The following is an 18,251-nucleotide window of genomic DNA, read 5'->3' on the forward strand; positions in this document are numbered from 1 at the left end:
GTCCCACTAATATAAACAAAAGCCAAGAAACAAAATCCATAACCTGGAAACATGGATAGGAAACACAAGCAACATGCTCCTTCCCCCCGCCTCACATATGGTCACACTGATACTGATGAGATTTGGGGTTTCAAGGTATTTTTCCTTCCTGATTCCATTAAAAGCAAAATAACAAGCAATGCACTTCTCTAGAATCTTTACAAAACAAAGCAACTATTTTTAAAGTGAGTCATTTTTGTTTAAAAGAACAGTATCAGAAGCAACCTGGAGCCACAGACTTTTAAAAGAACACTCGATGGAAACTGCTGGGAGAGGGTGGGCAGTTGGCTTGCTGCTGTGGTCTTTGGCTAATGGTGCATCAAAATGACATAATCCACAAGACGGCGTCAGCTTCTCACAGCACTTCACCCAGGAATGGGTGTCTAGTAGCCTCTGCCAGCTCAGCACAAAAATGGATTATTTTATTGACCACGACAACTTGAGACAGCATCTCAGCTCTGCACATAGAAAGCTTCCTGTTCTCTTTCTATTGGTTCTAAGTGCCTCTCCCATCTGTGTGTCTTCAATCTCATGTGCACTAATAAAGCTGAATGTTAAACACTGCAGTGAGTTCATCTTCAAGGGCCTAGAAGCTTTATGAGAACAGAAACCTTTTCTGTTGCTAAAATCAGAGGAGAAGGGTAGCCAGAAAGCTCAGCCTGTGAGATAGTTTGTTTCAAAGGAAGAGTTAACATCTGTGTTCACATCCAGCCATGAACTACACCAAGGAGCTCCTCACGGCATGAAATGGGAAGACATTTCACTTGATGTTGCTCAAATCCAACTTTGCCTTTCAGAGGAATCTCTCGGCAGACAAGCCAGCCTTCTACAGCAAGATCCAAGAGAAGTGGAATCACAGTGGCCAGGCCTTTCATCTGGGCGGACAACAGTGTGGCCAGGTACCTGCTGCTCCTAAGGAATAAGGTGTCAAGGGAACTACATATGAACTGAGCTTGCTGGGTAGCCGGTGCACTGGAAGGTGGACGTGGCTAGCCAGTCACAGACTGCAGACGCACCGTTAGCCAAAGACCACAGCAGAAGTCAACTGCCCACCTTCTCCCGCAGTTTCTATCAAGTGTTCTCTAAAAAGTCTGCTGCTCCACAAGCAGACACATGCATACGAGGATGTTGGCAGCTTTCTGACATGCTATTTAACATCTCCGTGAAAAGAACAAACCACTTGACATATTTGCTCTGATAAACAACATTTTTCTTTTCAACCTTCTGGATAATTTCATGCTTACTAAGAAGAATGGGTGGAATTACTCCAGACGAGTCCAAGAAACGTACTTCCAGCCAGCTGTTCACATCTTTCTTTTCAAGCTCCACCTGTGAAAATCTGCATTTTGTGGCTTTGAGGCACGGGAAAACATCTGCTTGGGAATAAGCTGAGATCGTGAATTGTGTGGTTTTTTTCACAGCTGGCCAGTATGGGGATCTCAACCAGTGATCTCAGTGTTATAAGACTGTGCTCTAGCCAACTAAGCAAACCACCAGCCCTGTGAATGTGTTTTATTTGTGAGCTATGGCAGAAATGCAGATTGACTTAACCTTTCCCTGAAGACGGTCAGGGTGAAGGCACAGCCTTTATGAAGAACAAGGTGACATGGCTCACACAAACATGGTGTCAGCCACCAAGTTACTGAAGTTTACATTACTTAACTGCTATGTCCTTCCAAAGTGAGTTAAGACCTCATGCTTCGTCAGAAAAGGACTTGAAGGGAAACTCTCATATGTAAGGTTTACAACTAGCCATAGAGAGCCTACAACATGAAATGCACAATCATGTAAAATAAGATATTCTATTACACAATCACATAATACACACAGCACATCCCGAGTGCATGTGTGTTTGGGTAGAGATGGCACTAAAATTCTAGCACAGGAATACCTGTTTCCACAATAACTGATGCCCATAAAGATATTTCACAGTCTGAAATCATGGAATTCTAAGAGTTTACATGGGATGTTCAACACAGAACCAGCAATTGGTCCACACAACTCCAAATTATTCACTGTATCTTCAAAGTAGTATGAGCTACTTAAAAGGGAAACTGTAAGGTCTAACAGCACAGGTCTGGGAAGGTGAAAGGGGCATAGACTAAGGCTGCCTGGTAGGTCAGTGTCCAGGACCTGCTGCCCAGTGAGGAAGCCAGCAGGAAAGCCCGGCTGGGACGGCACCACCTGGGGAGAGGCAGGCACCTGCTGTGTGTCCACAGGAGGGGGCTCTGGAAGAACCTTCCACACACGTTTCCTCTGGAGGAGGCACTGTGAGTGGTGGCTTTTCAAAAGTGCCCTTTGTACTGGTAGCTGTCCTTGGGTTTTGGTGGTTTCAATGGTTGCTGCTACTTCTTCCAAGAAAAGAGGAGATTCTTTGTCCTACAGCTGACACACTCCTGGTTCCATCGTCCTTTCTTGCAGTCAATGCCACAGGCAAAAAACGCAGGCACCAAGACACTTGACCAGAGAAGCAGTGACCAGCATTGCACAAAGACTAGTGTTCATGCCAGCACCAGCTTCCACAGGATGCCCCACTTCAAACCAGAGGTTTAGTTCATGTCACAGAAGCACATGCCATGAAGTTACCATTTCTGATGAACAGATCAGTGTGAAAAATGAAGAGAAGACTGTATTTCCACAGAAGCAGCTCATCTGGAAAACACCCCAAAGCATCTGATACTGCTTTTTGGATGAAGTTTATCTGGCAGACTCTGATGAACAGGGGAGGCTGGTCTTGATTCAAAAATTAAGATTACTCCCACATTTCCAAATTTTCAGAGACACTCGGCTTTGGGGGTCTTCATGCTGGGGGGCCTTATCCCTTGCTTACAATCTGTTTAATGGTGTCAAGCAGCTGCAAGTGCCAGGAGGCACAGTGCTCGGGGTGAACGGGGGAGGGCCAGAGCACATCCCTGTCAATAAAGCTTGTTCAGATACATCATTCTTTTAATCCCTACTACAACACTGTGGCAGGCCCTATCATCCTCACTGTACAGCTGAGAAAGTGAGGCTCTGAGAAGTTAAATCAATTGCTCAAGATCCCACAGCGAGGAGGGATAGTGACTGTGATATGATGAAAATATGTATTTGGACTTCGTCCTCCTCTCCTGGCACACAACTCCTAAAATCCTTAGAATCTCCAAAGTGGTAAGAGTCTCTTCGTATGCTGACAATGGCTGGCAGCCCCCTAGGTAGCTTCAGGATGGGGTCTGGTTGCAGGAAAGCCCAAGACAGGACTGAAGGTTGTGACTTCCAGTCCCACCCACAACCTCCTGGGAGGGGAGAGAGGCTGAAGGTTAATTCGATCACCAGAGGCCCGTGGTTTAATCAATCATGCTTATGTAATGAAGCCTCCATAAAAACCCAAGATGCTGGAGTCTGGGCAGCTTCCAGATAGCCAAATACGTGGAGATTCCCGGAGGGTGGGCCCAGGGAGGGCATGGAAGCCCTGTGCCCCTCCCCCATACCTCACTCTATGTGTTTCTTTGTATGTTTTGTAATGTCCTTTATAATAAACTGGTAAACGCAAGTATGGGTTTCCCTGAGTTCTATGAGCCACTCAGCAAATTAATCGAACCCAAGGAAGGGGTTGTGAGAGCCCCAATTTATAGCTAGTTGGTTAGAAGTTCTAGAGGCCTGGACTTGTGACTGGCATCTGAGACAGGGGCAGTCCTGGGGACTGAGCCCTCAACCTGGAGATAGTGTTGGAATTGAATTGGAGGATACCCAGGAGCATCCACTGTGGAATCGATTGCTTGTTTGCTGGTGGAGAGAAATCCCCACACACTTGGTCACAGAAGTTGGTCTTCTGTGATGCTTGTCGTGCGTGAGAGCAGAGGAAGGCGTGTGTGCTCTTTCCCACTCACACAGTGACTAAATGGGATCTCGGGATCATTAGACTTCAAGCCCAATTCTGCTTTAAAAATTCACTAACTGGTTCTGTATACCAGGCTCTGTATTAGGTTTGAAAGATACGAAGATGAGTAAGACATGGGTGCCTTCCGTTCATCTATTCATAGGTCCTGGAGCTTGGAGGAGGGACCACAGTTCCTGGTGATATGAATTAGGTTTAGTCTATGAGCTTACTGCTTTAGGATCTTTGAGACTGAGGAGCCACTGATGAGGAGCTCTGGCCTCTCTGCTTCCAAGCATCTTCATGACTTTGGTGTGGGGCAGGCCTTCCTAACTATAACTCAAATCCACCACCCAGAAAATAAAAGATTAATGCATTTTTCTATATAAAAGCAAAAAACGTCTATATGGTAGAAACAAAACAAGCCAACCACCAGCACCACCAACAAAAATTTACCATAAGGAAAATAAGACAAACTGGGAAAATGTTTGCAGCTCATATCACAGACTAAGCCCCTCAGATATAAAGAGCTCTTAAAAGTCATGAAGAAAAATATCAAGATCCATAAGAAAAGAGGCAAAGGATATGAACAGACAGTCCACTGAAGAGGAAACATGGCCCTTACTCATTTGGAAAGGTGCTCGGCCTCACAAGAGTGAGAGGCCATATCTCGTCCATACCACTGGCAAAAGCCTAAGAGTCTGACAAACATGCCTCCGTAAGACTATAGGAAACAGAAACTCTTAGTCTTTGATAGTGGGAGGGCAAAATGGTACAAAACTTATGAGGGAATCAGACAATATCTATCAAAATTACACACGCATTTATCTGTTAAGCCAGCACTTCCACTTCTAGGACCCTACGAAATGACAGGAATATGAGGTTATTCATTGTGGCACTGTTTATGGTAGCAATACCCAGAAACAACAATATCCAAATGTCTGGCAACAGGACATATCCACACAATATGGCACATCCCCACAGTGGGATACTAGAATGCAGGTGAGCTCTATGCAGAGGATATATTGAGAAAAGCAAGATGCAGAACAGCAAAGATACTACAGCACTTTTTAGATAAATATGAGAAAAATAAGAATATATGTTTCTATAATTATTTGCATAAAGAAACTCTGCAAAGACAAAAAGAAATGAATAAAAAGTTACCTATAGGAGTGGGGGAGGGGAACAGGGTGGCAGGGACAGGGTAGAATAGAGATTTCTCTGAGTATATCTTTTTAATATAATTTTTACTTTTGAGTCATGCAGATGTATTATCTATTCAAACTATAAATTTAAATTAAAAAGTATTTACATGGTCACCATACACTCCCTCTTAGCAAAAGTGATGACTGAGATTCTTTATGGCTAGTGTTAGGTAAATCATGGGATTTGAAATTTGGAAAGGTGTCTCTTCTCACCTACTGGTTCTTCACTTATTGTGGATTAAAGACTCCTCTGGGAATCCATTGAAAGCTATCGTTTCCCCAAAACATGCAAAATTTCACATCTACAAACTTCTCTGAAGTCTAGGTTACAGGTCTCTGATCTCATCCCAGTCCCACTGCACACATATGAGGTGAATCAGACCCAGAGAGTGACTGCAGCCTCGTCCAGGGTGGGTGGCCACAGCAGCTATCTTCCTTTTAGTTAACTGAGCCCTGCTCCCTCCCTGCAGCTCAGGGGAGATGGCCCATTTCTCAGCAGTAATTCCATTCTCCTCGCCAGTGAGTGGTTTAGGAATGTGCACATGACTCAGTTCTGAGCAAAGAAGTATGAGTCTACCAGGGGCTTCCTCTATGAGACATACACAAAAATATTCCAGAGCGGCTGCTATGAACTACCGCAGCCGTGCGCTGATCATAACGGAGCTGAGCTGAGTGTGGAACTGTCACTTTGCAGGAAGTACAGAGAGAAAAGAGGCTGGGACCCTGATGATAATACTGATAAACCGAGTCATGGGGTTACCTGGGCCAGCAGTCACCCCACAAGTGGACTTCTTATTGGGTAGGGTCATAAATGTCCTCAGCGTCCTGTTTAAGTGAGTTGCAGTTTTCTGTTTCTTCTGCAGAGAGTCCTAACTCATCTTAGGATATGGAAAATTACTTTTACAAGGTAGCAATTCTAACATATTTCTGCACTTGTATCATTATGCCAACATATGAACGTTTGGGAATGTGGTTTAGGAAACTTCCATAAGGACCCAGAGCATTCTAAAATAGCTCAACAATTTATTCTTCAGCACAACTCTGGAGACAACTTTTGTGATTCAGTGTTACTTATTCATCAGATTTTTAAATACCACCCTTAACACATTTTAAATTGAATTCTCTATTTCAGAGGTTTACCTGGCAGAGGTCTTCTTTCTTAGCTAACAGTCTCAGGTTCACTTCTTCAGTTGTTGGGACTTTGTGAGGTATTAATCTGTAGAACTCAGTCATCATCTTCTGCAACTGTCCTGCTGTTTCTCCATTTTTCAGTGCTGCCTTTACTAGAAGGAGAATCCCCTCTGCCTTGCTCACCTTTAAATAGAAGACCATATATGTTTATCAAAACCAAATCTTGATAATCACAGAAGTGAAGGAACATGTACAAAAATATCCACAATAATCGTTGGACATGTTGCACTCTCAGTTTTCTACTGGACAGCTGCCATGAAGCAGATGCTGATCTTTGTTGGAAACGATTCTTTCCAAACTGGGCTCAGCTTAACTAGGGGAAAGAACTGGAGTCATGCATTTCTCTACACATGTGTACATGTGCACGTGTATACACATACAGAGACAGGAACACTAATGCAACTGTAGGAGACTTGCTTTTCACATGAGAAGTTTAGAAAGATGTTAGCATCAAACTAGAAACAAAACCCACCAGACTGTGTTTCCAATTATACAAGTGCTTCATGGACTTTTTCGCAGGAAACCTTTTTCTCCCTGAGGTAAATTAGTTTAATTCCACAGAGGAAGTGTCTGTATTATTTTAATATGATAACACAGTTGTGCAAGTTATGTCATGGGGACATCCTCTCTCATTTGCTCTTTCAACCACAACTTCACATAATCAGGAGAAGAGCATTTTCTGGGGTGCTGGAAGAATGCCTGCCTTCCATAAGATGGTCAGAAGGCACAGGATGGAAGCAGGTAAGTGGCTGGGCACCTCACCGGGTCCGAGATCACACATGCCTCTCGGCCCAGAGGATCAGGCCTCTCACTGCCACACCAAAGCCTACCTGTGACCAGCTTCTGCAGCTGACATTTCATAGACAGGGATGTCTAGTTATCTCGGAGGCTTATTTTCCCCTCAGTGCTCTTCATGTTCCCTTTCTTCAGGGTACAAGTAAAGAACGGTCAGGAATGAATTCCAGAGCAATCGGCCGAGTGTGCAAATAAGTGCTATTATTTAAGCTAATAAACCAGGAAGCAGGTTTGTCATATTTTGTTTCAGCAACACACTTGACTTACATCGTTGAGGCTGATCCTGTTCACCGGCTTGAGAAGCATGTGCCCCAGGTGGCCCAAGGCTTCCACCCAAACCATCTCCACCAAATCGCTCACCTCCTGGCTCGGAGGGCATGAAAGTATGAGTTCCTCCAAAAGCAACTGGAACAATGAAATAACAAAGAAACACTACCAAAGAGTCACCATGTGAGCAAGTTTGTTTAAAACTAACACAGGCCAATGAACAAAGGCCTGAGAAGAAATAATGAATTACAGCATAGGAGAGTCACCTCAGCCAGGCAGCTGTAATGCCCTCGGCCCCTCTCTGCCTGGCTCTCCCTCCACCTCCTCCGTGAACTCTCCTCTGATTCCCCTTTTCCCCCTTTTCTTCCCATTTTCTTTTTCTGCTTGCCTTCCTTCACCTTGTAAGCTTTAGGACTGTCAGTGGCATTAGATACAAGGGTTAAAGACCCTTGATTTGTGGCCTAGGTTATAAAGTAATCTTTCAAAAGTGCAACGGTCAGCTGCTGAAATAAAGTGGCTTGTCCTGGAACTCTCTCCCCACTCAGCTTCCATGCCTCTGTGGGCTCACCTTTCCTCTTAACTCCTCCTCTTCTCTCCTGCCAATTTTTTACTTGCAATAAAGAAAACATTTCTACTAAAAATATTCAATCAATAACACAAAACAACATGTACAAATCAATCTTACTGCTTGCAATTTTTCAGATGCTAATTGGGTTGCTTCTGGTGTAAAATGTTCTCTTAGTAGAAATCCCTGTTCCTTCAGTTTGTCCATATAAATTTCATAGTATTCGCTTGCATCTGCAGAGGTTTTCTTTACAGCAAACTCTCTTCTAGTCTGCGAATTACAGTACACAGCAAAGGAAAAGTAACTTATTAATGTAGCCATCTTTATCAAACACCTACTAGGTACTGAACGTGAATAAGGCATTAGATCCCTGCCATGAAGGAGTTTAGAAACTAGTCTTTTTCAAAGAAAGAATACTTAAATCTTCAATTCTTCACAAAACAGCTAAAACCTGGAACAGGGGAAGCCCGAGCAAGCACAGCAGACAGTGAAGACCTTTTGATTCAGCACGGAGCCACTTGAGTGTCCACTCACAACCTACAGACTCTTACTTTGCACACTGTCCTAGTTAGCTTTGAAGGCTGGCTTTCCAGCTTTCTGGAAGTGAGAAAAATAAATTGGGGGAGGGGAAGAAAAGAAAAATACCTGAGAAAGGATGTATTGTTTGAGACAGGCACATAGTCAAAACGATATGCTGGCTTCCAGCAAGGAGAAAAGCAGGAAAACTATTAGGTTGTGCAAACAATGTTAAAGGCCCAGGGTGAGGGTCCTTTGCAAAGGCACAAATTCCTTCCTCACTTTGAGCTGCCGAGGATGTAGCATTTTCTGCTCTTCTTGGAAATCCCTGCCCCTGTAATAAGCGGCATAGTAAGATTAACCCCAGAGAATATGGGAAAACTTGCCCCAGCTAGGAAGCCTGGCATCCTTGCAGGTGTTAGCCACACCCTTGGTTCTGGGGTATACAGCCCCAGCGGAAGCCATGAGCTCTTGATACTGATAAGCTGCCCTCCCAGAGTACGGCTGCAGGATACCTCAAAGTTGGAAAAGTGTGTAGGATACTAACATCACAGGGCTTTAACCCTTAGATTAGGAGGACCACAGTCCTTAGATCAGGCTGTAGTTTAGTAGGACCACAGTCCTTAGTTCTTAGCAGGACCAAATCCTGTTGTTTAGGGAATGGCCTAACTTTTTAGTATTGCACATAGAAATGCTAAGCTTGGGAAAAAACAGAAAACTTTCACAGCACTAAAGTCTCTGGTGTGGATATGAAAATTTTAACACAGCAAAAGTGCTTGCTCTAAGGGAAGATGACCTTGGTGCAGCTAAACCTAATGATGGGAAAATATGTGTGCTAAAAGCTTCAAGGCTACCCTGCCAATTAGTGGTTGGTTTTACATTTCACATTCAGCTGTTTCTTTAAGTTTCCTAGGGAACTAAGTGTTGCCATAGTGATTATCTCATTGGTTCTTTTGTATGTCACATAGCTTAGTTTTATGACTTCTTTGATGGTAAATTGCTTAAACTATTTTTAAGTTGCACCTACCTTAATGAAAATTGTCATGTAGCCAGTTTGTTTATGTTTTCACTATGACTGATTAACCACCTGTGTTCTTTGCTGTAACTTTCTTGCCTGGACAATAAAAAAGGAGAGAAAACCTAGTTTGGGGTTATCTCCCAGGAATTCCTTCTCTCTTGGTTAATTCCCCTGGAATTAACCCCTTCTGGGCCTCTCACTGCTCTGGAAAAATCGGTTTTGTGTAATCCTTTGTGTCTCTGTCACCCTGGGGGAGAGGTGACAGAAAAGAGAAGTGCACGTTCAAGTCACTTCATTTAAGGAGGTAGAGTTAAAACAACATTTTGGAAGATTTCCATCAAAATAGTTTTACTAAGGAGAAAGGCAAGCTGGAAAATCCTCTTCTACAGAATGGCTGTTTCATTGCTGGTTAAGTGAGGATCACTTCTATCAAGGTGGACAGGCTTCTCTTCTTTTTTGAGGGGGAGGGCAGCTGGCTGGTATGGGGATCTGACTCGACCTTGGTGTTCTAACACTGCATTCTAATCAACTGAGCTAACCGGCCAGCCCCACGCTTCTCTTAACAAATCCAGTTCACCCAAAGAGACTCAGGCTTCCCACGGGTGGAAGGCACCCAGGAAGGGACAGGTTGGCATAAGCAGTTTTCTTTTTCGATGAAAAAAAAAAACTTTGATTTTTACTTACTTTTTACCTAAACTAGCAAATCCTCCACAAAATATAGTATACAGTTGACCCTTGTACAACATGAGTCTGAACTGCACATGTCCACTTATACGAGAATTTTTTTCGTTAAGTGAATGCAGGACATACCTAACCAAACAGTTACATAGCCTGCTACTTAACAGTGGGCTATCAAAACACTGTAAGTAGTTAACTTTATGTACACTTCAGTATCAGAACTGTACAGTGAATTGCAACGATGAATGTGTTGTTTCCTTCCAGATGGTGATTTCTGGGGGTCAGAGTATGAAGCATTTTCTCTTTGGGTCCTGGCCCTGGCAGATTGCTTGGTACATAGCAGGTGCTTAGTGAAAACATGTTAACAGATTGCTTTTAGAGGTGCACACATTAGGAAGATATTCCATAAGTGATGTGGAACAAGAGCAGGAACCCTATATGCCCTGTACCCCATGATATTCTCCTTGGGCAGACCCCATGCTGCTCCAGTCAGGGGGTGCAGTCCTCACCTCCCACACTCCAAAAGAGAAGACATTTTTGCCTTGCAAAACTCTTTACCAGGTGTTATGGGCTGAACTGTGCCCACCCCCCCACCCCCCCCCCGTTCATATGCTAAAGTCCTAACACCCCAGGTACCTCAGAATGGGACTGTATTTGGAGAAAGGACCTTTAAAGAGGTAATTAAGTTAAATGAGGTCATAAGGGTTGGCCCTGATCCAATGTGACTGGTGTCCTTATAAGAGGAGACATGGAGACACAGAAAAAAGGTCATGTGAAGACAAAGGGAGAAGACAGCCATCTGCAAGCCAAGAAGAGAGGCCATAGAAGAAACCAACCTTGCTGCACTTGGATCTGGGACTTCCAGCCTCTAGTGCTGTGAGAAATAAATGTCTCTTGTTTGAGCCACCCAGTCTGTGGTATTTGTTACAATTGCCTGAGCTAAGACACCAGGTAAGAAGTAAAAGGTTAGCAGGTTCCCTAGCTCATTGACTAATTTTAAGGAAACTATAGACAGGAGTGGAGAAACACACAGGAATCAATATAAACAGCATTACCTGCACACCGTCAGCCAGAAGGAAGTGTGCCGATATCAGAAATGGACAGTCCCCGGGGTCCCGGGAGCAGCGCAGCTCCACCACAGCAGTTTCTTGGATACCCTCTGCCCCCACCTGGAAAACAGGGATGCTTTCAGAAGCTGCACTAGGGGAACAATGAACTGTGCATGCCAGGTGAAAATTTTGGTTATAATTACAAAGTAATATATGTTCACTACAGTTATAATAGAGAAAATTTTAAAAAGTACCAAGATGAAAATAAAAACCACCTGAAATCCCACTACAGATATATAATCACTATTAATATTCTGGTATTCTTCCCTCCTGTATTTTTACTATAGGTATATCTGTATATGTTTGTTATACTGCACTGCTTTTCATGTTTTCTTTATCACAGAAGGAAATGTTATTTTCAAATTATATTTTATTAAAATATCTAAAGGCTAGTGTTGATTTTCGTTTGTGTGATTTTGTCAAAGAAAAGTTTTTTGTTTTTCTCTTAATGTAAAAGGAATGGAAATTCAGCAAAGCATACTTGGTGTCAAATTGACCCTTTTCAAATACAAGAAACTGTTCATAACAGGAAGGAGGACTTTGATTTTTAATGCTGTAGAGCTAGGGCTGGGTCTGGAGCTGAGAGGAAAATAGAATAATTTAATCAGGCCCCCTGCCTCAAGTCCAGTTGGGGGTGGTACAGCACATTCCTTGTAAACAGTTGTGTGTGGGTGGAGTTAGTGTGCATAAGCGCCAATGTATCTTTTTAGTTTAATGTATCTTTTTAGTTTGTTGCTACTGTGTGTGCTAGAGTTTGTCAAGCAGCTGGAGGACAGAGCTCAAGTCTAAAAATAGAGCATGTTTATTCTGCTGGCAGTTAAGTTCTCAGTTTTTCAGTGGACTTTGCTGGTAGCAGTTGAGTTTTGAGTTTCTCTGTGGACTGCCTAGCTCTCAGATGTGTTAAAAAATGGGCACAGACCCCTCAAGCTCGTTGTCCAGACTGGGTCACAAAACTTTCACATGCAGGTCTACGAGCTAGGTAACAAGAAAGAAGGTCCTTGGAGTCTTGGTTGAAGAAAGAGTAGTCTTTATTCAACACACACACACACACACACACACACACACACACCCCTAAGAGCTCACACACACACACACACACACACACACACACACACACACACACACACACACACACACACACACACACACACACACACACACACACACACACACACACACACACACACACACACACACACACACACACACACACACACACACACACCCCTAAGAGTAAGAGCTAGGCAGTCCAAAAAGGTACTCAGAAACTCAATTGCTACCAGCAAAGTCCAAAGAAAAACTAAGCAGCTGCCAGCAAAGTAAACGTGCTCTATTTTTAGATGCAATCTCTCCACAGCCACTGCTTCACAAACTCAAAAACACACAATAGCAACAAATTATAGATACATGGGTGCGCATGTGCACTAATTCCACCCCCACACAACTTATTTACAAGGAATGTGCTACACCACACCCAACTGGACCTGAGGCAGGGGGCCTGATCAAACTCTTCTATTTTCCTCACAAATGCCATATTAATATGTGTACTGTTTAAAATTTTTACTATGAGCATACATTACTTCCATAATAAAAACACTAAAATATTAAACATTAAATTTTAAACAAATATTTTCTTAACGATTAAAATCAACTCATATATTAAGGGATATATGATATTCAGGATATGTATAATTTTTCAAAACAATGAGAAAATGATCTAACAGCAAAAACACCAAGAAGAAATTCTAACATTTTTTTTTGTAAATATAAATCAGAAACTCTTACTTTTTCCAAGCTGTCATATTTTGCAACTTCAAAATCTTGAGGAAAATGAGGAATTTCAACATTTTCTGTACAAAACCTGAAATTTGTATAATTAAAATTTTGACATTAAAATGGATTATTAGGCTACACAGAATTTTATAAAATTCTTCTTGGAGATCTCCTAATTCCTTACAAAATACAGTATGAGTCCCTAATGCCTCCGTAGGATATTGCTAGGAATGGTTACATGCTTAAGTGAAAGGAGCTGGAGTCCCCTGGGCCTGAGGCGTGGCCGGCTGCCCACGCTGTGCATGTGGCTGTGCATGTGTGGGCTGCGGGGCAGGAGCACAGAGCCCCACATGCCAAGGACTGCCGCAGGCCTCCACCTTGGGCTTCGACACTTAGAAGCCATGTCACTCTTCTCTGACTACAATCAATTCTTTAAAATAAAGGAGTCAGACTTCTCATAATTCATATTTCTCATTTTGGATTTTGTACTCTTTTAACAGTGCTTTTAGCAAATAAAATAAAACCAAATCTGATGCCCAATTAACACCGCAGTTTGGGTTATGTCTTAAGAAACCACATGGGACCTTAGACTCACATAATCCATTTGAGGAAAGTTGTTGTTATTTCCATTTTTGAAAATATCAAGTAAAGAGTAATGAACCATCTTTACCCTAAAGGCTGCTTGGTAAAGTAACAGAATCAGCAGCGTGACCAAATCGCACTGATGGTGGTTTTTCTTTTTTAAAATCAATTAATCTAACAATTACGTTCAATCTCATATAATACTGAAAAGATAAAAATATCACTGTACTAGTTGAAGTAAAAAGTCTTAAATAAAAAAACTAATAGTTAGATAAGCAAAACAAAATACTTCAAAAGTCTACAAGTACTATTTTAATACTGTGAAGTTTATAAAACATTTTGCAAACTCTGTAGAGTCTTAAGGATCACAAGTAGATTACTTAGTGAGTTCCACAGTGTTGTCCTTCTCTGTGGCATTGTCCAGGAATGGATCATCTGTTTTCACTTCTAGAATTAAAACAAACAAAATACTTGTTTACTGCTCAAAGGTTTATTATAATTAGTCAGTCTAACTGCTGGAATTGTTAAGATTCTTTAATGTGGACCATTTTTGCCATGCTATTGTTTTTTCAGCTGTCCTTCAATTTTAGCTGTCCAGTGAGTTATTGGTAATCTAAGGACAATCAATACAAGTAGGAAAAGATCATCAGTGAAGCTGGAGTAGTTCTGAATCTGAGTGGATTATTCTGGATGTTGACTAATATGTTTTCAATGTGAAAGGGGTGTCTATCCTGCCTATTTCTGTTTTAGCTATCATTTTCTGAGAAAGTCTGATGACAGTATCAGCATTTCTGGACAAATGCTTGTCTAAAGAAGCTTCTCCCTACCAAAACATTTATTATAAGTTAATATTTATCAGATCGGCTTGATTTTTGATGTGACTCATGATGTGACTCAGATTCCAAAATAAAATCTGGGTTTATAAAGGAGATATGTTTCTTTTAGGGAAATCATCTTCTTTAGCAAAATGCTGGTCGCAACATTTCTACAATCATTAAGTTGTGGTGATAATTTTTTTTAACACAAAGGTTCTTCCCCTCCCAATTAAAATTACAATCAAATTTTCTGAGATTATCAGTGCTTTTGTAGTCATTTTGAATCTGACCACACTAGACTGGATATTAAGAAATCTATATCTATTGCTAAGGTAGTCTTTAGTCCTTTATTGCTTCTGCCCACTTTCTGAGGTTATAAGATGCTTAATTTTTAAAAAAATATTTCTGGACAGTTCTTTGTATATAAAACCTATGACAAACCCAAATGTTTACTCTAGTATCTATAATACATTAAGTGCTTGCTATGAAATGCTTACCAGAGCTGCTTGCCTTTTGTTCAGGAGGTGTCATGATGTCCAGTGACTTATTAGGATCATAATTGTTTATATCCACAAGTCTCCTTTCTTTGATAGATTCCCATATAAAATCTGGGCTTGCAATATGGATGTGGTTCTTTTGGATACAGTTCAGTTGATGCTGACTCAGAACATTAGCATTGTCTAAGATTATATGTGTGCACTAAGAAAAAAAAGAGTCAATCTTCTATGCATTAGTGAAAAAATTTTTTAAATACATTATTTATATCTGTAATTTTCACCCTTAAAAAGTCTTGTTTTAAGGTAGTTTGTAATTAATTTTTCTCCGATTTCTAAAAAGCTTATAAATAATACAATTTCTAGTTATATAAAAAATTTTAAATTCAACAGTTTTTAACAAGTATGGTTACAGATGTACCATAAATGGTTAACCAACACTAGAGCTTATTTCCAAATTTTCACTAATATAAACAATGCTGGATTAACACCTTCATGTACATATCTTTGTGCACTTGTTCAATAATTTCCTTAGGAGTGCAATGGGAGGTTCAAAGTGTATTCATGATTATCTATTTTAATTTGTTAATTTGTAATTTTATTAATTTAGTTTTGAATAAGTAGTACACGCACACTGTTGAATATCTAAAAACTAAAATAATAATAATGATATGTTAACTTCTTCCTCATAGTTGTTCTCAGTTCCTCTTCCAGAGGCACCTGTTTGCTGTAACGTGTTCCTCATGTTCTCTTCTAGAGCTGTTCTATGCAGACAATACACACGCAAGCACACACGGCAGCATGCTATCCACATTCTTCTGTACTTGCTTTTCCACCTAACAACTGATCCTGGAGATCATTCCTCATCATTACATATAGCTGGTAGGCACATCTCAAATGTTTATATCGGCAAAATAACTTCCAAGTTTGCACTCACAGTATGTGAGAGTTTCTAAAAAGGAGAGACCATGTTGGCAATTCACCACTCAGAAGACAAACTGAGAAGGTAGAACAGGTATGAACTATTCATCCACCCACAAATTTGGTGAGACAGGTAAGTGAGGAAAGACCTCTGAGGGAAGTACATGCAATTCTGTCTGAACTGGAGGTAAACAGGGACATTCCATTTGTGATTTCACAGCAGTCGAACGCACTTCACAGCACAGATGGGGCTCACTGTGGCCAAGTGCCAGAGCTGCCCCAGGGAGGGGCAGGCTGAGTCACAGGGGCGGGCAGGCCTGGGACCTCGTGCCTTTGGACTTCAATTTTTACTTCTTACAGCGAGGTGGTTAAAAAAGAAATTAGTCTTTATTATTTCCAAGATTTCATCCAGCTGTGAAATTCTATACCTAAACTGTCGGGCCTACAGTTCATTTCAAGAGAGGAAAGGTAGTTTCCATCAGCCTTTAAACTAATAAAACATGCACCACAAAGATCAGTTTACTCTGCATGTTTTTCTCTCGCCCCCAGGAGCCACACTTAGCAGGTGTCACTGCAGTGTTGACATACTGGTGAGCGATTGAAGTGCGCTTTTTGCAAATGCTGTGCACTATATGACTTTTTGCAAATGCTGTACACTATGACTTTTCTCCTTCAAGAATAGACGTGGTTGGTCTCAAATCTCCTCCCCTCACCCGTGGCTAACAGTATGAGGATCCGAACCTGTGACCTCAGGGATAGAAGGCTGTACTGTAACCAACTGAGCTAACTAGCCAGCCCTCAGAGCTTCTTTACGTCTTCAGCTGTGCTCTAGTAATATCAGATTTGCAGGGCATACAGGATTGTCCTGTAGCTCCAGAACGGTGAGGAGAGGGGCTGGGCACTGGCCTCCTCGGCTTCTCCTGGCCCAGCCTCCCAGTGGGGGATGTCACGGTTCCTCCTGCCTTAGCTCACGCTCCCTGCCTCCAGTCTCCTCTGCTTACTCTTCTAACCATGACCGTGTTCCCGGAAAGCACAATGTCTATCACACGATAGTTTATGAGACAATACCTGAGGATTTAACAAAAAGGAAAACTTTCCACCATTTTCCTTAATGTCAGTTTGTAGCTTTTTCTTCTGCTGACGAGGTAAGTATTTAACTTTCAAACAGAAGGTACAATGTGCAAAGATTCCCACAGTCATCCTGAAAGAATAAAAGTTTTGATTTATAGTTAAGGACTTTCTTTTCAGTGAATAGAACAGACGGTGAATTTAAAATGGTTCTCTAGCAAACTCGGAAAATTGGGCATTATTTTTTTTTAAAAAGACATTGCAATAATGTTATAATCACAAAACTGAACACTGTCCTAACATGTAATATGGGAAATCTGGGAAAAGCCAGCAGTCATTTGTATGTCCTGAAAAATGTTATCATAAAGCCAGTTTAACTTAAGCCATACATACAGGCACCAGAAAAAGTAATAAAGTAACCTAGAATGTTTCCTGTAACCCTTAACCCAGATTCTTGTGTGTAGGATGTAACCTAGTAAGAATCCAAAATCTCTATATATGTACTAGCCAATGGAAAAACTGATGTAATGATTAGGAGGCTGTCCTCTTTTCTCTTTTGATTTTCCCCCCTTCTTGTAATTACAAAATGCTGAGCTCTGCTGGCCCCCTCCAGAGTGCATTTCTCAGGGGAAACTGACCTATGCATTTGCCCCACTGCAATCAACACAGTGGCTCAATAAATTCCAGGCTATATGTTCAGCCTCAGTTTCTACTGGGTCAACATTCTGTACATACATTTTCTGGCTAAATCTCTGTCATTGTTTCCTTATAACAGAGGGCCAGAAGTGGAATTGCTGTCAGTCAAAGAGTACAAACATTTTTCAGCTTTTTTTTCATTGTGGTAAAATACACTTAACAAAATTTACCATCTTATCCATTTTTAAGTACATTCACATTGTTATGAAACCAGAGTGTAAACATTTTAGACACAAATCTCTGGCCTGTTCTTAGTACCTGAGGTTGTGTGGGAGGCAGAGAAAGGAACACTTTGAGTTTTGTGAAATCTCAAGTCAGGTGTGGACTTCTGTCATCTCACAGATTCTATCTCTAGTCTCTCTCAGACGCCCAGCCTCTTCTCTTGGTTTTGACAGCTTTCTAACAGACACATGCCACCAGTGTCTTTCTTCTTTCAAAGCATTCTTTAGACAGAGTTTGCTCATGCTTTCCCCAGTGCTGATTATATATACATGAGATTTGACAGACACTGGGCTAGGATAGGAGCTGGTTATCCTGTAACGCAAATCTACAAAGGTCAATCCAGTCTGTCCTCCTTCCAAGCTCTTTCCTAAAACAACGTTTACTAAGTGTGTTCCATCCAAAGACAATAGGTGCAGCCCTAGTTCCTGAGAAACTCTCAGCACT

The 18,251-nt window shown here is 41.6% G+C and overlaps 1 protein-coding gene across 3 annotated transcripts in view; it reads right to left on the bottom strand.

Annotated features, from left to right (window-relative positions):
- The window catches only part of PARP4 (poly(ADP-ribose) polymerase family member 4), a 114,186-nt gene that overhangs the window by 94,543 nt on the left and 1,392 nt on the right, over nucleotides 1-18,251 (bottom strand). For 2 of the 3 annotated variants that reach the window (XM_063102620.1, XM_063102622.1), the window contains exons 2-10: nucleotides 16,890-17,022; nucleotides 14,904-15,105; nucleotides 13,972-14,038; nucleotides 13,022-13,097; nucleotides 11,183-11,296; nucleotides 8,036-8,185; nucleotides 7,351-7,488; nucleotides 6,238-6,411; nucleotides 2,626-2,691 (exon numbers count right to left, since the gene is read on the bottom strand). In XM_063102620.1, the coding sequence (XP_062958690.1) occupies nucleotides 2,626-2,691; nucleotides 6,238-6,411; nucleotides 7,351-7,488; nucleotides 8,036-8,185; nucleotides 11,183-11,296; nucleotides 13,022-13,097; nucleotides 13,972-14,038; nucleotides 14,904-15,105; nucleotides 16,890-17,021 (1,119 nt within the window). In that variant the 5' untranslated portion in view covers nucleotide 17,022. The remainder of the gene's footprint in view (nucleotides 1-2,625; nucleotides 2,692-6,237; nucleotides 6,412-7,350; nucleotides 7,489-8,035; nucleotides 8,186-11,182; nucleotides 11,297-13,021; nucleotides 13,098-13,971; nucleotides 14,039-14,903; nucleotides 15,106-16,889; nucleotides 17,023-18,251) is intronic. The other variant, XM_063102621.1, reaches the window with a different exon arrangement.

The sequence above is a fragment of the Cynocephalus volans genome, chromosome 7, assembly GCF_027409185.1.
Source record: "Cynocephalus volans isolate mCynVol1 chromosome 7, mCynVol1.pri, whole genome shotgun sequence".
Classification (NCBI taxonomy): Eukaryota; Metazoa; Chordata; class Mammalia; order Dermoptera; family Cynocephalidae; genus Cynocephalus; species Cynocephalus volans.